Genomic DNA, 15,928 nt, shown 5'->3' on the forward strand with positions numbered 1-15,928 from the left:
TTTACTTATCTTTGTCCTCGGTTCTCATTGGCTGTATGCAGCCTGCATGAATTCTTGTGCAACAAGGGAGGAATATCTCTCAGGAAACAGTGATGTTACTTTGTATGAACAGAAAAGGGACAGACAGCTTGCTAATAACATGACGTTTCTTGTTCCAGGACAGAAGTTTAATCTAATCTGTCTGTAACCGAACAAAGGAGAATAGAAAAAATGTGTGGCAAGTGAACAGAGTGGAACGGTTTATTTACAGAATACTCCGAAAACAGTAATATCTCCTGTTGTTTATTGACATTTTCAACAGAAAAACAACTGTTCGGGTACACAATTTTTTTACAGTGTAAATGATGGATGAATCCATCCATAAATACCAACATCATATATGCAATCCATAAATACCAAATTGTTATTCAGTTTTCTAATAAGGCTACTGCCATCTCGAATCGTTGCCCAGCTGTATTGCTTTTGCACTTGGCGTTCGTAAAAAGTAATCTCAGAACACTGTTCGTAAGTACGCTATGTGGAGAACGCCCGTTGGCGTCATCATAGCCGATTCATCTGAAAGCACATGAAATGGCCCACTTTTAACACAGTTATTGTTTACCTCCAGTTTCTCAAGAACAAAATGGAGAGCGTGGAAAAATTTATGACTGATTTTTACACAAAGCATGTTCAGAGCATGGACAAACTCGCGGTAGATTACACCGCTTATGTTGACAAAGAAATCCAAAAGTGCAACCGTTTGCGTGACATGGACTTGTTCGTCCTGGATAACTCGATCCGTGAGAGCACCGTGGGGCAGTTACGGGGGCATACTCTGGAGGACAAGTGGCGGGTGTTCGATGAAGTCAAACGGTGTGGATTCAGCGACATCATCGTTGCCGCGTTCTCGCACATGACACGCGTGGATGACATCTTCGTGAAGAAGCTGGTGCAACAAGGCGAGAACCCTAGAGGGCTGTAGCTTTCTCTGAAGTAACTGCAGGTAGGTGTGATATTGTGAAGTTCAAATCCAGCCAATCGCACTGTTTGGGTTTTAACTCATTCCAATCTAACCAACAAACCTATCCTAACTCAAAGACACCTCTTTACGTATAACACAATCCTAATGTAAATCAAGATCCATCTCAGTCATTATGATCAAAGCAAGGCAGCGGAGACAAGCAAAAAACGTTCATAAGCAAAGGCTTTCGGGGTTTGGGCACAAAATATTAAAATGGAAACATGTCACTATGGTTTACTTATTTTTATTCTTTATGCAAAGGCACAAAAGATAGGATTCCAGACACAGAGACCGTCCTAGGATTGTGCAAGATGAAGGAGACGGGGCTTTGGAACGCGATCTTAGAGGTGGACTTCGGCGATGGGGTGTACGACTTCAGCCGCTTCAGCATGGAGGACCTGTGCGCGATGGTCAAAAAATGGATCTTGTGGGTGTACGACAACCTGAATCGAGACGCCAAAGTCCTCGTCAACTTGCGAGATCTGACCGATATCATGCACACAGTCTTCCAGATGGTCAAGTTCTTGGCCGAGATGCCCGAGGATGTCCGTCCCTTTGGTTTGCTGTTCGAGGAGGCCAAAGGCACCTGTATGCCTGAGGAGTGCGGTAGCTGGGCCAAGTACATCCGTAAGATCATGGACGCTCACAACTGGGATGGGAAATTGCTGGTACACATCCACGAGAAGTATGGCTATGCAGACACCTCACAGCTCGATGTAAGCTCAGTGTTTTGTCTTTATGAAAAGTTGTTAGTTACTGAGCATACATAGAAGGCCAAAGGGCAAGATTGTTATTGTTATGTAGACATTCATAGGCCTATGAGTCTTTTATTTTTCCCCTTTCTTTTGTTTCGCTCATATTTAAGTTTCTTAAGGCCTTAGAACGTTGATTTTCTATTGTGCTTTTGTAAAAAAATGTAGAACTCAAAGGGTTTGTGTTCACAGACTTTACAGTCACTTCACCCTATCCACATCGCCCCCATCCCCACTTCTCTCCGCCGCAACTTCGCCCCATCTCCACTTTGTCCCTTCCGTGTTCGAGCGTGTTGTTATTATTACGGGTTTGTAAGTGTGACGTCACTTCAGTTTTACCACGCCCACTTTACATGCACTGCACATAGGCCGTTTTCCAATACTCAATTTCAGCTGCGTCTCAGGCTTCAACTGTTTTTTACTCCCTGACTTTGAAGCTTTAAGCGCACTAATTAGTCTAATAGTGCTACAAAACATCAAATAAGATTCAAGAGAGCAAAAACTTACGTAATCCAATTTGATTTAAACGCTTCAGTCCCGAAATCAGGGATTGGTTTCGGGGACGAAGCCTGAGACGGAGACGAAGTTGAGTATTGGGAAAACGGCCATAGAGTTACCTGCATTGATCGCCGTTTACACGGAAACATGGAACTGGACGTTAGCGTGCAACTTCAGCGATCGTTCGACGGGAGCCTGCAAATCGTGGCGCGTCCGGGCGCGTGTATGACGTAGTCACTTACGATATCCTCTTTATTCTAAATCGCCTACAAAATTCCGTACAATATTTACATCATTCTGGTTGTCACTGTCATCCACTTCACATTTTTATCACTTCACATTATTTATGGGAAGAATATGAAAGATGTGTCCCCCATTTTTAGGCTGTTTCTGACACGTTTTTGACGTCATAATCTCAAGCCAGCGCTGAATAGATTTGTAATGAATAGTTCAGCGGCTCATAGACGGGACGTTTCTAAGTCGGCATCCTTCGAAGCCAACTTTAGAGTAAATGGAAGTCAGTGAAGCGGTTATATATTGATTGGAGTGTTTTCAGCTGCCTTTCACATCCACCTTGAATTGTGGTCCGCTAATGGATATGAGAGGCATATAAAAAACAAATGGACCCGTATTACGTGAAGCTGCGCATTTTGATAAGTTGTACAATTCACCCTTGCCGAAATAAGGTTGGATTAATGAATGAAACAAAAATCCCCAAGTCTCCCCTTCTCTTCTATTTAATGCTTTCTTTCGGGGTATTTTTGTGTTCGAATTATTTTTGTGTGACATATCTCTCGAAGACAGCACCGGATATCTAAAAAAAAAAAGGTACCAAAAACCACACGATCTCCGCTTTGTCTCTGGTAATTATTTAATTCTGGTGAAGAGATGATACGATAATATTAATATATGCGACCTGCGGTCCAGACCTAGGCCTAACATTTGCCGTGTTTGAATCGGAACCTCCGACTTGGCTGAGTACTCCAACCGTTTTTATTTGTTGCATGTGCCTCTCTTAAAGCTGAAAAAAGAATGCATGATAATCAATGGGGCGAGGTTGAAATGGGGCGAGGTGGGGATGGGGCGAAGTGGTCAGGGGCAAAGTGGCAACGGGGTGAAGTGACCGACACCGTCACTCCCTTCCCTAGCTCACTACCAATTTAGGGGCCTACGTCTAATGTAAAGGTTGGAATGAACTAAAAACCCCAAAGCACAAAACATGTCGGGGTAATATGTGCACAGTTGACAGAACAAAGAGATTGAATCGTTTCTTCAACAGCAACAACTCCATGTACTAACCTTCCTTCCCTTGTACAAACAAAATTTACCGACCGCCCCCGCAAAAACCCTGGATCTGTCCCAGTTCATGTACACAAAGCGTGCTTCCATGTTCTATTGTGGTCAATTCAACCTTGTAACTAAACAGCTTGAATCTGTGTCGTACATTTTCTGAGAGAGGAAACGGACTCAACGGTGTCGAGGGTTCCGTTGCGAATCTGCCAGGAACCAACCAGTAGTCGTGCTGTCAAACTTTCAAGAGTATTTTATGTCAAACACTTTGAGATATCTACGCGTTCTTGAAGTAATGTGTTTCAGACTCTAACACCATACATACTCCCTATCTTCATGCTCTATCTAGCCCCGTCACTTAGAAAAAAAGTAACGACTTTAAAAAGCTGATTGTGTAGCTCGAGGCACAAACGTGTTTGTACAAGCCACGATGAAAGCCAGTTAAGTATTCCGCTATTTGCTCAAACACAATTGTATAGAGTTAGGACGAGCACTTGGCATAGAAATATTTCAAGGCCACGAACTATGCGCCTGTCTCCAATGTTTTGTAGAAAGTGGGCTTCCACGCCTTTGAAGTTTTGAACACACGTTAGTTCTAATGACACACATTTGCACTGATTACTTCAGCCGCACGCTAAAGCAGATGACGCCCGACATGATGAGAACATTTTGTCGAAGCAGGGAAATGCCACTGTTTTTTATGAGACCTTTAAATTTGTTTGTTTTGAGTTTTCAAAACATTTGCAACCTTCTGTTGGAAAAAGGAAGACACTGAATTGCCACAAAACGTCCTGTTTACCCTACTTTTGAGTTTGAGTGCGCCCCAATGGAAGAAATGAGACCGAGGGGTGCCTCTCAACGTGTCCAATCGCTATACACACTCTAGACTATTGTTACCTAAAACATGCCCCAGATGTCTGAAAAGAATTCTTCAGATTCCAGTTAAACACTGACCAACACAAAGCGGGGGGGGGTTCTCTCCGTCTCATACCTTGCTTCATATGCCAATGGTAGCAGCTCCTCAAAAGTCCTGTTGCATTTCTTCCCCTATGTCTTGCCGATAAGTGACATTTGACTTTGTAATTGATATCCACTCTACACTTATGGCAAGCTTCTATTATGTAGATGTTATGTGGATCCATGCTGCTAAACGTTGAATGCTAAAATTCTGGCGTTGGAGGAAACTCTATCTTGTTATCTTGTGTATAATACATGCAGCTCCATGCCCATACCAAGCTGTACCAAGTACGATATGTGACAAAGGGGCCCCCTAATGTCACGCATCATTCCTACTGCACCCCCTGGAAATCTGAAAGGAATTCCAAAGATACTGTAAACCCAACATAAGACACAATAGCGTGGGGGCCCCCTTGCCACATATTCCGTATCAAAAGTATTGTTACAGAACTTTTCAATACGTATAGAAGCTCCGCGCAGTCAAGTGTGCATAGATCATTGCTTTGAGTGCATCTAAACCCATCGTGCGCTTGACAATAAGTACCATGCAAGTGAGTGCCTGGACAGTGGTGGTTTTTTTGTTAACTGTTTCATTATACACTGTAAATATTTTCCTGTACATTTTCACAGTACTTTACTGTAATGCATTCATAAAAGCACAGAAAATACGTGTCACAAACATGTTTGTTTACGGTAGATTATTATTGCAAAAACTACAGCACAATACTGCTCAATTAACAGTATTATTTTACAGTGTAATTATCTGGACTACGTAAAGGCTCAGTACAGAAATCCTCACAGGTAAATCTGTGTCACAAATTGTCCCGGCTAAGATATCTTGAAAACCACACTGCTTACTATTGGAGAGACATCTGCAACTTTCCTGATTGATGTATTGGTATCTTGTGACATCAATCCAAACGCCTGTCCCAATCTTAACCAGACGATACTGACAGTTGAGCCGGGAAATGCCACAAATTGATTAAAAACCATTATACGTGTAGTTCTGAGCATTAACTAACGGCACTGAGGGCATTGAATACGTTTGGAGCACAATCAGCTCTCTTGGAATACATCTCCATCTTCAGAAGACATACTATGGTAATAGAGGTAGACGACGTAAACAATGGACAAAACATAACCAATTATTTGACATGGTGTTTCAAATCCCTACATAAGCAACATTGATACTATACTGAAATCACACACCTACCAACCAAGGAAAGTGCCACAATCTCTAGTCAATGCAACATCTGTGTCAGCATTCAAGGAGGCAGTCGGGCAATATTCTCATTAATGGGTTGTTTTAAATTTGCGTCAAACTCCCCACGCGAGGCGTAAACCTCATACATGTACAGTTGGTGTGATGTGTCCTCTGGATGCTTTTTAGCCGACTATACTATAACGATAGAGAAAAACCAAGATACCCTTATGGCTCAAATAAAGACATCGTGAAACAAATGACAAACTACAGGGTCTGCTCTTTTGACGTCACAGTCATGTTTGTCCTACAAGTGGCTGCTTAAATATAGTTGGCCGTTGGTACAAAAGTAAAAAAAAAATTCACAAAGTGTTATAAGTCCTGCGCAGCTATCGAAACACGAGATAATAATGCACGTGCTACTAAATACTAAATGAAAATACAACCCTATTCAAAAATCAATGAGAAAAATCTCCATTTTGAACAAATCGGAGGTAAAATCCAGAACCAACCAAAAGGTCATATGATTGTAAGCCAATTCAGCCGATTGGAACCAACTCATGAATCGGCTTGTTGAGGTAGGTGAACTCTAACCAGGGGGACGGTTTTTTTTAAACAAGGAATACTTTATTGGTAAGAAAATTTATCGTTCATTTATTTATCAGATATTAGCAAAAACCCGGACCAACACCATGAAATTATAAGGCAATGTTTCAAGACGGCGAGTAAGCGTTTGATGTTTCTTCTCCGCCAAATCATGTTGAATGAACCCGAAGCCGCCTTCGCGCTTTTGAACTCCCCGACACCACAAGCTGGATACGCCGCTGGTCAACGAGCGTCAGCGAGCGCATCGAAGCGCCAATAAGTTATTCAAGCATATTTACCTAAAAAGTTGTGTTATTATGCAAGACTCATATTAATTAGGCTTCCAAAAATCATATTAAATGCATCACATTTTCGTGTTCCGTGTTCGTTCTCATTTCCTGCAAGAATGTGGAAGCAAATTCACCATTTTTCTTACACAGTTACAGATGTTAGATTGAAGTCTCTTCAATGTAACAAAACCAGTTTTCAAATCTTAAAAGGGTATATTCAGGTGTTGAAGCATTGTTGACGCTAGTTAACGCTAAATGGCACGACCAGTCACGGAAGGGCGGGGGGGGGTACAAGATGGAGATAAAAAGGAAAAAGGGAAAAAGAAAAAATATATGAAAGGGAATGAAAACCTAGCGATGCCCATGTAAACTTAATAAACTTCAAAGATAAATAAAGAATGAGTAGCCTTATATGATATTTCAGCTTTAGACTTTGCGTTTGTTTTTACATTGTAGAGCTTGATGTATGGCGCTGATGGAACCTGGGGCAGCATCTGCATCGACGGTGCTGCCATGGGCAACGCATCCACATGCGTTACCATGATGAACCTCATCCGCCTCGGCAACAAGAAGATTCTCAAGAAATACAACTGCTCGTATCTGAGGAAGGCTGCCACTAACGTGACCAAAATCACTACGGGTCGGGAGCCTCACCTCAAGCAGCCTGTGTACGGTGGGAGAGCCCTGGATTTCGTCTTGGGATTGGCGAAGGAGGACTTTGACTTGTCGGGGAAGAAGCTCCCAAGGGGATTAGCTCTTCAGCCTCTGATGAGATGATCCGCTTGAGGATGGTTGAGCTTTTTGGAGACGATCCACAGTTCACTCTTGAGCAGGCTCACAAGATGAAAGAAGTCATGCTTGAAGACCTTCGGAACAACAGGTAAGGCAGGAAGTATCTTTTTGTTAAGGGATTTAAAAAATCCGAATCTGTTATATATTCACAATTGCCTGACAATGGAAAGGCAAAATGTCCACAATGAAATGGTCAAGGGAGGTCTAGTTAGAACCAGCAATGTCAAAGAGGAGGAAAGTGACTTATTATGTTTCAAGGACATGAGAACAAACTGGGTAGACCTGGTTTAGTAATTCGTGTACACGACATAACAGAAGACACAAGATAACAAATGATTTGAAATGTATCGCCAAAAGACACGTGATCAGTGATACTTAGTGTGAAGATAAACTACCACACTGTGATTATACCAAGGTCATGTTTTATCATAGCCGACACTTTGCTCGTGCCAAAGCATTGCCATTGGCGAACCAAACACTGAAATAACGCTTCGCTAAAAAGAAGTGATCCCGGCAACCTCGTGGTCACAGGTCGTGCACAATGTGAAGTCACGGTGCAATCACAGTGCAAAGCCATCAGCCTTTCTCAGCGCCGCGCGCCCTGTTTGGGCACTGGGGGACGAGCAAACTCGCCCAGTCCATCAAGACTCCGCTCGCGCTTTGAGGAGTCCCCAACCTCAAACATAATTTGCAGGATTTCAGAATTTCACATTCCTTCGTGCTATTACTTATGCAGCAGCAGGCCTTATTCTAAAGTTAGCCATCGAATCAAAAGTGAGGTGAACCTGTAAAATAATTTTAAAAAATAATAATAATGTAGTAGGGGCAAATTATAGATTCCCACCCACATGTAACTCCTAAAGGTATATTATCTATATTTTTAAAGTGAAAAATTCCAAGTGATTCCTGTAATTGCAGCAATATAGTCAGGCTCCATCGCATTTCAGAGTGTTAAATCGTTGAAGTGGATTCGGGGAGCATAATCTTAAATGACCATACTGTGAAAACACACAGAAGGAAATTGACAAGAAGCTCACATAATATAATACAGGGTCGTTAGTAAGAATCAGTCAATCCCGAAATACTGTTACAGCCATGAGTCATTCAAGGTTCCTAATACAAGTTACATTACAAGTGTTGAAATGCATGTACCAGGCTAAGCACTTACCCTAGCAAACTGGTCTCTCCATGTATTTGGCCGGAGACCTGTCATGACCAAAGAGTATGTTATGACGCTGACTGTGCTGTATTCAAACTTGCACCACTCCCTCTAGGAAGGAGGAGTACATGAGTCTGGTCGGAGTGGCTCTCCTCTTTGATCGTGCTGGAGGCAAACTTACTGAGAAGATGCGAGACATGATAGAGAAAATGGAGATGAACGACACCCATTCAGAGATGATGCTCGCCGAAGTCCGAAAGATCTGGGACACCTGGGACCTGAAGGATGAGGTGCAAGGAGACGAGATGCTGCATTACGACTCTTTCTACAACGGCTTCATGGCACCATACTTCGCCTGCTATCGGTGCTCCGATACTAGACAAGCTCTGCAGGCTATTGATATGGATGCGGACGGACAGGTAGACTGGAGCGAGTTCTTGGTCTACCTGAAGTGGGCGCTGCACCAGTATCCAAACATCAAAGATACTCAAGAATTGTTGGATATCACCTTCAGGAAGGGGATCATCCCTGCTATGTGGGATGAACTCCTCCAGGAGGCCTAAGATTGCTATCATCTACACTACAATATCCAGTAATCAAATATATTTCTGGAACGCACAAGTATATATGCAAAAGTGTGATTTCATTCACACTACAGCGGTCACTTTTTTTACCTGACGTTTTGCGTGCGAAGAATTAAGTTTGATTAAAAACAGAAGTTTACATTGTTTCAAGAGAATTACTGTTAACAGCAGTGGGTGCCGTCTATGGAACATAAATATGGCGTGCATGATAAATTTTGCGGGATCATTGCACAGAAATAATTCTTATAGTCTGGACAATAACTATGCTATCGGACAAGATATGCACATTTTTATATCATGTATAGGGTTTTCGATGCATTAAACAAGGGAAAATGAATTAAATTTGTGGGTAAATATGTAGACGTCTCAGATTAATATTATATTTCATTGACTAATTCACTTTTACACACAGTAAACGGTGGCGGTGAACAATCTATTTTAAATTTTATGACATATTTTGTGGCTGGTAATATACATCCTTAAAACGTTGAGCACTGAGGTATAGGAAACTGAGTTTTCATGCCTTTGTTGGTGCTTGGTATGATCTCATGACAACATTAAATTTAATGCTTGCGCAGTTGCTTGCATTACGCTGTGTGCCCTAAATCTATATGTGCAGTCATTGCCCCTAAAGAGCTCTCTCTTCTGGAACTTTTGTGGGAATGAATAGTCTGGTTGTTTACGAGATTTTGTGTTTTGTTTGAATCATTTTTATTATTGCATTTGTACAAAAGCGTATTTTATGAAATTTCACGATCACTCCCTGTGATGAAATAGCGCATTTTGTTACTTATGAACTTAGCTTTCCAGTAAAAGTCAACATATTGTTGGCCAGTCTCCGCCAAATTCGTACATAGTTTTTGAACACTAGTGTATTGGAAGGAGGAAAATAAACCTACAAACTTTGCATGGATAATTGAACAGTGTATCAAAATTTTAAAAGTTTATTTACGATGGCAAAGATAGGTCTAATATCAGGGACTTTTCTCCCTCTATTGCCTTGTCACAGCAATAATTTATAATTAATTGCAAGCAAAAAATACTAGTATTGCTAGGATATTACCGGCCCTGCTTGTCCGGCTAAGATGTAGGCAGTAATCAGGCATTTTCGGAATGTTTTATATTGTTTGTCTGACTCTTTAAAGGCCGAGTTCGGGCGGCTTGTTCCTGTATGTTCACGAATAGCTCGATTTGTTCGTGGGTCAGAGTCGGCCGCTCGAACGCCGGGAACAAACAACCGGTTATTACATATACAAGCAACATGCAACATGGCGGCGTCCATGTACGTTATTCGAGAGTTAAGGTTTGGATGGGCTGAATTCTTTTCTATATAAACAGGAACATTCATTTCTGTGTTTCGGAAAATAATTAATGTTAATTTTGCAAAACTTCCCATTGTCTACATGGTCCACACGGCTTTGGAAGCCATCTCTCTACTTTTTGCAGCTGTTCAAAAATCAAAATCTCACGAGTTTTTCCGTGTGTTCCTGTAAAACCCTGACAAGGAGGTGGTGTGTGATCCTGTTCCGAGAACAGTGTTCTTGAGTCGTGTTCCCGCCGTTCGAGCGCGAGAACTAGAAACCCGTGTCAAGAACAGGCCGCCCGAACTCGACCTTTGAGGTGCCAGAGTTGCAACTCCTTCTGTGTCCTTCCTCTATAGTTTTACTAAAAAAACAGAAGTCGCTGCATTTAAAACTTTACATTGTTTCAAGAGAATTACTGTAAACAGCAGTGGGTGCCATCTATTGAACATAAATGTGGCGTGCATGATAAATTTTGCGAGATCATTGAACAGAAATAATTCTTACAGCCTGGACAATAACTATGCTATCGGACAAGATGTGCACATTTCTATATCATGAATAGGGTTTTCGGTGCATTAAACAAGGAAAAATGAATTGAATCTATGGGAAAATATGTAGACGTCCCTCATTCTAATACTATGTTTTATTTATTCATTCACTTTTAGACACAGTAAACGGTGGCGGTGAAAAATCTATTTCTAATTTTGTGACGCATATTATGCCAAATTTTTTTGTATTGGTGAAAGTAATAGAGTTTATAGGTGATGAATTATTCATGACGTTGTGACGATATTATTCATGACTTTTTGATGTATTATTAATGACTTTGCTACAATGTTTAATCGTTTAATATTAATCGGAGAATTAGTTCATGACAGTTACAGCTGACTTTCACTTTATACTCCCAGTCACACCAATTCACGTTTACGGTCTTGTTTGCCCAGACATCTCCCAGATAAATTGTTTTTCGGGTCAAGCTCACTCACAAATGTGTCGTTTTACCAAACAAAAGAGTCCGGCAAGTGTGCACATTCCCACAGAGGCGAATCCGGTGACCATGGTAACGCTATTACTGATTATTTGCAGTGGTCTCTATCGGGAATGTAAGTGAAACGTCGCAAATCAGGGCATCCGGATTTATGTTCTCGGAATCCAAGTAAACCTATGAGCTGAGTCAGTATCCAGACATCAAGGACAGTCAAGAACTGTTGGCTATCACCTTTAAGAAGGGGATCACCCCTGCCGAGGGGGGAACTCCTCAAGAAGTCTGAAGATTGTCGGCATTTACAGACACATGTACTACAAATATTATCTTCGATTACAGAAATCGTTTTGTATCTCCTTTATAATCGAAGCGTTACAGTCATTTGATTTTCCTCCTACCAGCATCGAACTTCACCTGTGGTATTGTAACGTAGGGTGAATGTTGAAGAAGTACAAATTATAGCAGTAAAATACATTCACAATATTTTGGAAATTCGGTTCTTGGCAAACTATAACACTTTTATCTAAACAGGGTGTAGCTCACAGACAATCAAACAGAAAACAGACTTTCAAACAGAAAACGCCAAAAAACGTATACACATGTAACTGTAACGCTGTTGTAAGATTCAAAATGCAAAAATACTGGCATAGTTTAAACAGCAAAACAATCAATTCAAAATTAACGACAGAATAGGGTGCCACATTGCAAAAGAAATAATTTCATTATATGATGTCGGATCAGAGTCTTTTTTTTAATAGGATAAAAAAATGCAAAAAATTCACGAGGTTGATATGATTATCAAATATGTGTAGGTGAAGGTAGAATTAGTTTATGCCAAAATTCATGATATAGTGGTCTTTAAATCAGTTGAGATTAATAAATTACTCAGTTTATGAAAATGTCAACTACCCTTTTGCTTATACTCAGTAACATTATCATTATTACACGTATCAATGGTAAGTCATTAAATTCAGGTCTGTTTTGTTCGTTTTTTTTTTGTATTTTCACCGTATCAGTTATTGGGTACATTTGATTGAGCAATGGTTACAAAATATTTTATACCCTAAATCACACCTTTAGGATAGGCCTGTGTTAAAATCGTATATAAATTTAAGACTTGATGAATAATATAGTAAATGGGACCAAAGTAGCGTAATCGTAAGTTATGTGTTGGATTTGAATGACCAATAGCTCGCAATTTTAAACAAATCGTCGGTGGACAAATAAAACGGTATGAAGTTGGTGTGGGAAAACAAAGTCAGTTGTTGATATTACTGTGTTGCAGAGGTTAATTTTATCATAAAGAACATTGTGGGCGATTTTCCTTTTTTTCTTTTATTTTCTACTTTTTTTACATTTACATGTGGCAGCAATATGCAATATACCGTCTCGATTTCCTTTACGGTACTTTTTTGGTGTTGGGTGACTTGGCTTCCCAGATATTTCAACACGCAATTTCAATACGCAAATCGCACGCGTGCATATCCAGGTCTTGGGACCATGGGAGGGCCAAAATGGTGCTTTTTTCTGCAAATGATTGTCCAATTTTGTCAACGTGAAAAAACCTTCACCCCTTGAAAGCCGGCAGTACCATTTTTAAAATGCGGCCCTTTGAATTAAAAAGGCAACACGTCATTCAAGGGAGGAACCCCGCCCCCACACACCACTGCTGGGGGGGGTCAAAATTGTCATTGCAGCCTATTAGAGAAATCAAACCCATTTTAGGAAATGGCAAGAACTGTACTACTCTCACAAAGGATCCATCATAATGGCCGTTCGTCCACTCGAAAGAGCGGCTTCACATGCAAGCTCAGTTGTTGACCTTTTCAACTCTTCACTGAAATAATACAGGCTACCGGTACGTGCATGGTTTCGTGAAGGTCTATACTGTAGTCCAATATCCTATACAAAATTAGTAAAGATTCTTTACAAATAAAGCAATAACCCACAGCACATGTAGTGCATTGCTTATTGTGCGGACTACTTTACAGCAGAGTGTTGACACATACTCTTCGGCCGTAGCCGTTTACGGCAGACGCATATGCGAAGATCTTATAAAACACTAGCCTCGTCAAACCTCGTCTAGAGCACTTGTCATCAGTCTGGGACGCTTAAAATGGTGGTGTTTTTTTTCTTGAATACGGCTCATTCACTGCGGTCAGTTATTCGGCCCAGTGAGCTCGTCAGTTTAACCGATGTGGTTGTTTTCGGGAGCCTGACCTCAATCCCTCCGCGACTGGCAAGTTCAATATGCACAATAATGGACGTGACTCGCACAAAAACCGGTCCAGGCACTTCAAATGGGAAAACGTGACTTTGCCTTGGACTTTAGCAACTTCAATTCTGTATATTGGCCTGCAAGCCTATGCAACACTGGTTACGAACAATCAGAACAACGATTCCCCTCACGAAAATTCAGAGGATGAATAATTCCCAGCTAGTGAATCCGATAAGAGGGACCGTAAAGAAAGGAGCATTCCACGCGTGGCCACTGGGAGAACAATCAAATAACCCTTGAAAGTATGTAACGTATGGTGTAAATTTGAATAATACCGAGATTTCCCGCTTTCGGGGCTAAGGTACACTGTGTTTGAGTCTCACTTTTCTTCGTAAGAAGGCCACATTTTGCAGATGAATGGCCGAGGCAAGTTGCACTTCAGGTCGTTCCATTTTCTCCACTTGATCTCCACACAGTCTTCCCCGTTTGCATTGTTAGGTTCACCCGGAAGGAATGCATCGTAGTTAAACGGCGACCCATCCGTGTACATAAATTTCGCCTCGCTGTACCTATAGGATTTGTTTTGAAGGAGTGAGACGTTTATGTGAATGACATTGATAAAAAATGACTGTAGGGACAGCGACAATGATGCATGAGACTGTAGGGACAGCGACAATGATGCATGAGACTGTAGGGACAGCAACAATGATGCATGAGACTGTAGGGACAGCGACAATGATGCATGAGACTGTAGGGACAGCGACAATGATGCATGAGACTGTAAGGACAGCGACAATGATGCATGAGACTGTAGGGACAGCGACAATGATGCATGAGACTGACAGTGATGTCAAATGTGTTAACACTGTTTTATGGATAAAGGAACGTCTGTGGTGTCTCATTCCTGTGGTTCCGGCACCTTACTGCATAATATCGTCCACCCGAGATTCCAAGGTTCCCTTACTTGAATGAGATAAATGGTGTCTAGTGTTTCTGGAGAGTATGTATAAGAAACCCCTCCATTTGACTCAAGTCAATCATCTCATCAAGACACACTAATCGTTTTCTTTCACTAAGGTCTAAACCTTTCAAATCAATGACACTATGTTATCTCACCTGTCATGGAGCCCAATCCAAGACCGTCTCTTTCCTGCAAGGTTGCCGACAAACTTGTTTTCCTTTCCGCTATGAATCGACACCAAAGAGGATGACCTGCTTCTGTTAAACTTACTGGATTAGAAGAAAAAACAAGGCAAATTTCTGCATTAGAATCAAATTCATAAACAGAAAGGACGAAAACCAGAAAAACACACATAGGCCTAAAAGACATGTTCATTCTGTTGCCGGGCAAACAGTATGAAAGGTAAGAATTCTGCCTGATTTTAAATGCTTTGCGGTCACCCCATAAGTTTCGAGGCTTACCCTTCTCGAAATATTAACAAAGCTTTTCGACATTCTTCATGATTGTGAGCACTTTTTAGCTAGATCAATTAAGCATTCAAGTAAAATTGGGGCTTGATTTAAGAATCCAGGCTTTGCAGGAAGCGGGCGAGTAGGCTAGGGTATTATCTGACCAACAAAAACATCAAGACAAATCTATTATACCATGACCCAACTTACTTGCAGAATTCATCTGCTTTGGACCATTGTTTGTCTTGAGGGAAAAATCGGTAGCAGTACCCGTCCATGAGCCGCCATCCGTTGGGGCAGGTTGGACAGAGGCAGAGTGCTTCTCCAGGCCGAGAGAACAACGCTACCACCAGCAAACAGCAAACAAATAGCTGACCCTTCATCCTCGTCTCCTTCAGCTGCAGTATACTAATCCTGCATATAATATAGCTTTGCTATCAGACGGTAGAGTCACGCTTAGTTTTCAATACACCACAGAATGGAGACTTTGCAGATGCAGTGTCATCGAAAGTTAGCGCAGCCTTGCTCGAATGTCATATTACAAATTGACAAGTAAGAAAAGAGACAGTTACAAGCATGAGTTAATGATTCATTTGAAATTTCCAGGTCATACCAAGGTTGATAATTTCATCGCTTTATAAATCAAGAATACAAAACAAAAATTGTTTGTCGGCATAATATGTCACATTTATTCCAAGCCTAGTTGCCACTTCAAACTGTGTTGTAGAACGTCATCAAAAACCCTTGAAGGATGTTTTTTGTTCGAGTATTTCACAAAGTGGAAGCATTTCTGTTGACCCAGCATCAGAACTCCCTGAGATGAGAAACGTACCCAGGGACAAGTGGCACAACAGTATCCACCAATCATGATTAACAGCTCCATGGCAATGGTACGAGTGCCAT

The 15,928-nt window shown here is 41.3% G+C and overlaps 1 protein-coding gene and 1 pseudogene across 2 annotated transcripts; one reads left to right on the top strand and one right to left on the bottom strand.

Annotated features, from left to right (window-relative positions):
* Positions 1-532: 532 nt before the first annotated feature.
* Positions 533-9,244, top strand: LOC110991097 (uncharacterized; annotated as a pseudogene). Its single transcript, XR_015424635.1, has 4 exons — positions 533-1,030; positions 1,262-1,716; positions 7,030-7,453; positions 8,640-9,244. The product of XR_015424635.1 is annotated as an uncharacterized LOC110991097 (transcript).
* A 1,783-nt stretch (positions 9,245-11,027) lies between these two features.
* LOC110989386 (C-type lectin domain family 19 member A-like) lies at positions 11,028-15,562 on the bottom strand. The gene is made up of 3 exons (XM_022253748.2): positions 15,236-15,562; positions 14,732-14,845; positions 11,028-14,184 (listed from the first exon to the last, which is right to left on the bottom strand). The coding sequence occupies exons 1-3, from the start codon at positions 15,406-15,408 to the stop codon at positions 13,995-13,997; spliced, it is 477 nt and encodes a 158-aa protein (XP_022109440.2). The 5' UTR covers positions 15,409-15,562; the 3' UTR covers positions 11,028-13,994.
* Between the last annotated feature and the right edge of the window lie 366 nt (positions 15,563-15,928).

The sequence above is a fragment of the Acanthaster planci genome, linkage group LG03, assembly GCF_054643075.1.
Source record: "Acanthaster planci isolate LZ-2023a linkage group LG03, COTS_SCS, whole genome shotgun sequence".
In the NCBI taxonomy this organism is placed as follows: domain Eukaryota; kingdom Metazoa; phylum Echinodermata; class Asteroidea; order Valvatida; family Acanthasteridae; genus Acanthaster; species Acanthaster planci.

What these genes read in the sequence shown, in the direction of transcription:
- LOC110989386 (XM_022253748.2), bottom strand. Translation starts at nt 15,408, where the DNA reads ATGAAGGGTCAGCTATTTGTTTGCTGTTTGCTGGTGGTAGCGTTGTTC. An exon ending in AAAGCAGATGAATTCTGCAA is followed by an intron (nt 14,846 to 15,235) that starts GTAAGTTGGGTC and finishes CTTCTAATCCAG; the next exon opens with TAAGTTTAACAGAAGCAGGT. An exon ending in TGGATTGGGCTCCATGACAG is followed by an intron (nt 14,185 to 14,731) that starts GTGAGATAACAT and finishes CAAATCCTATAG; the next exon opens with GTACAGCGAGGCGAAATTTA.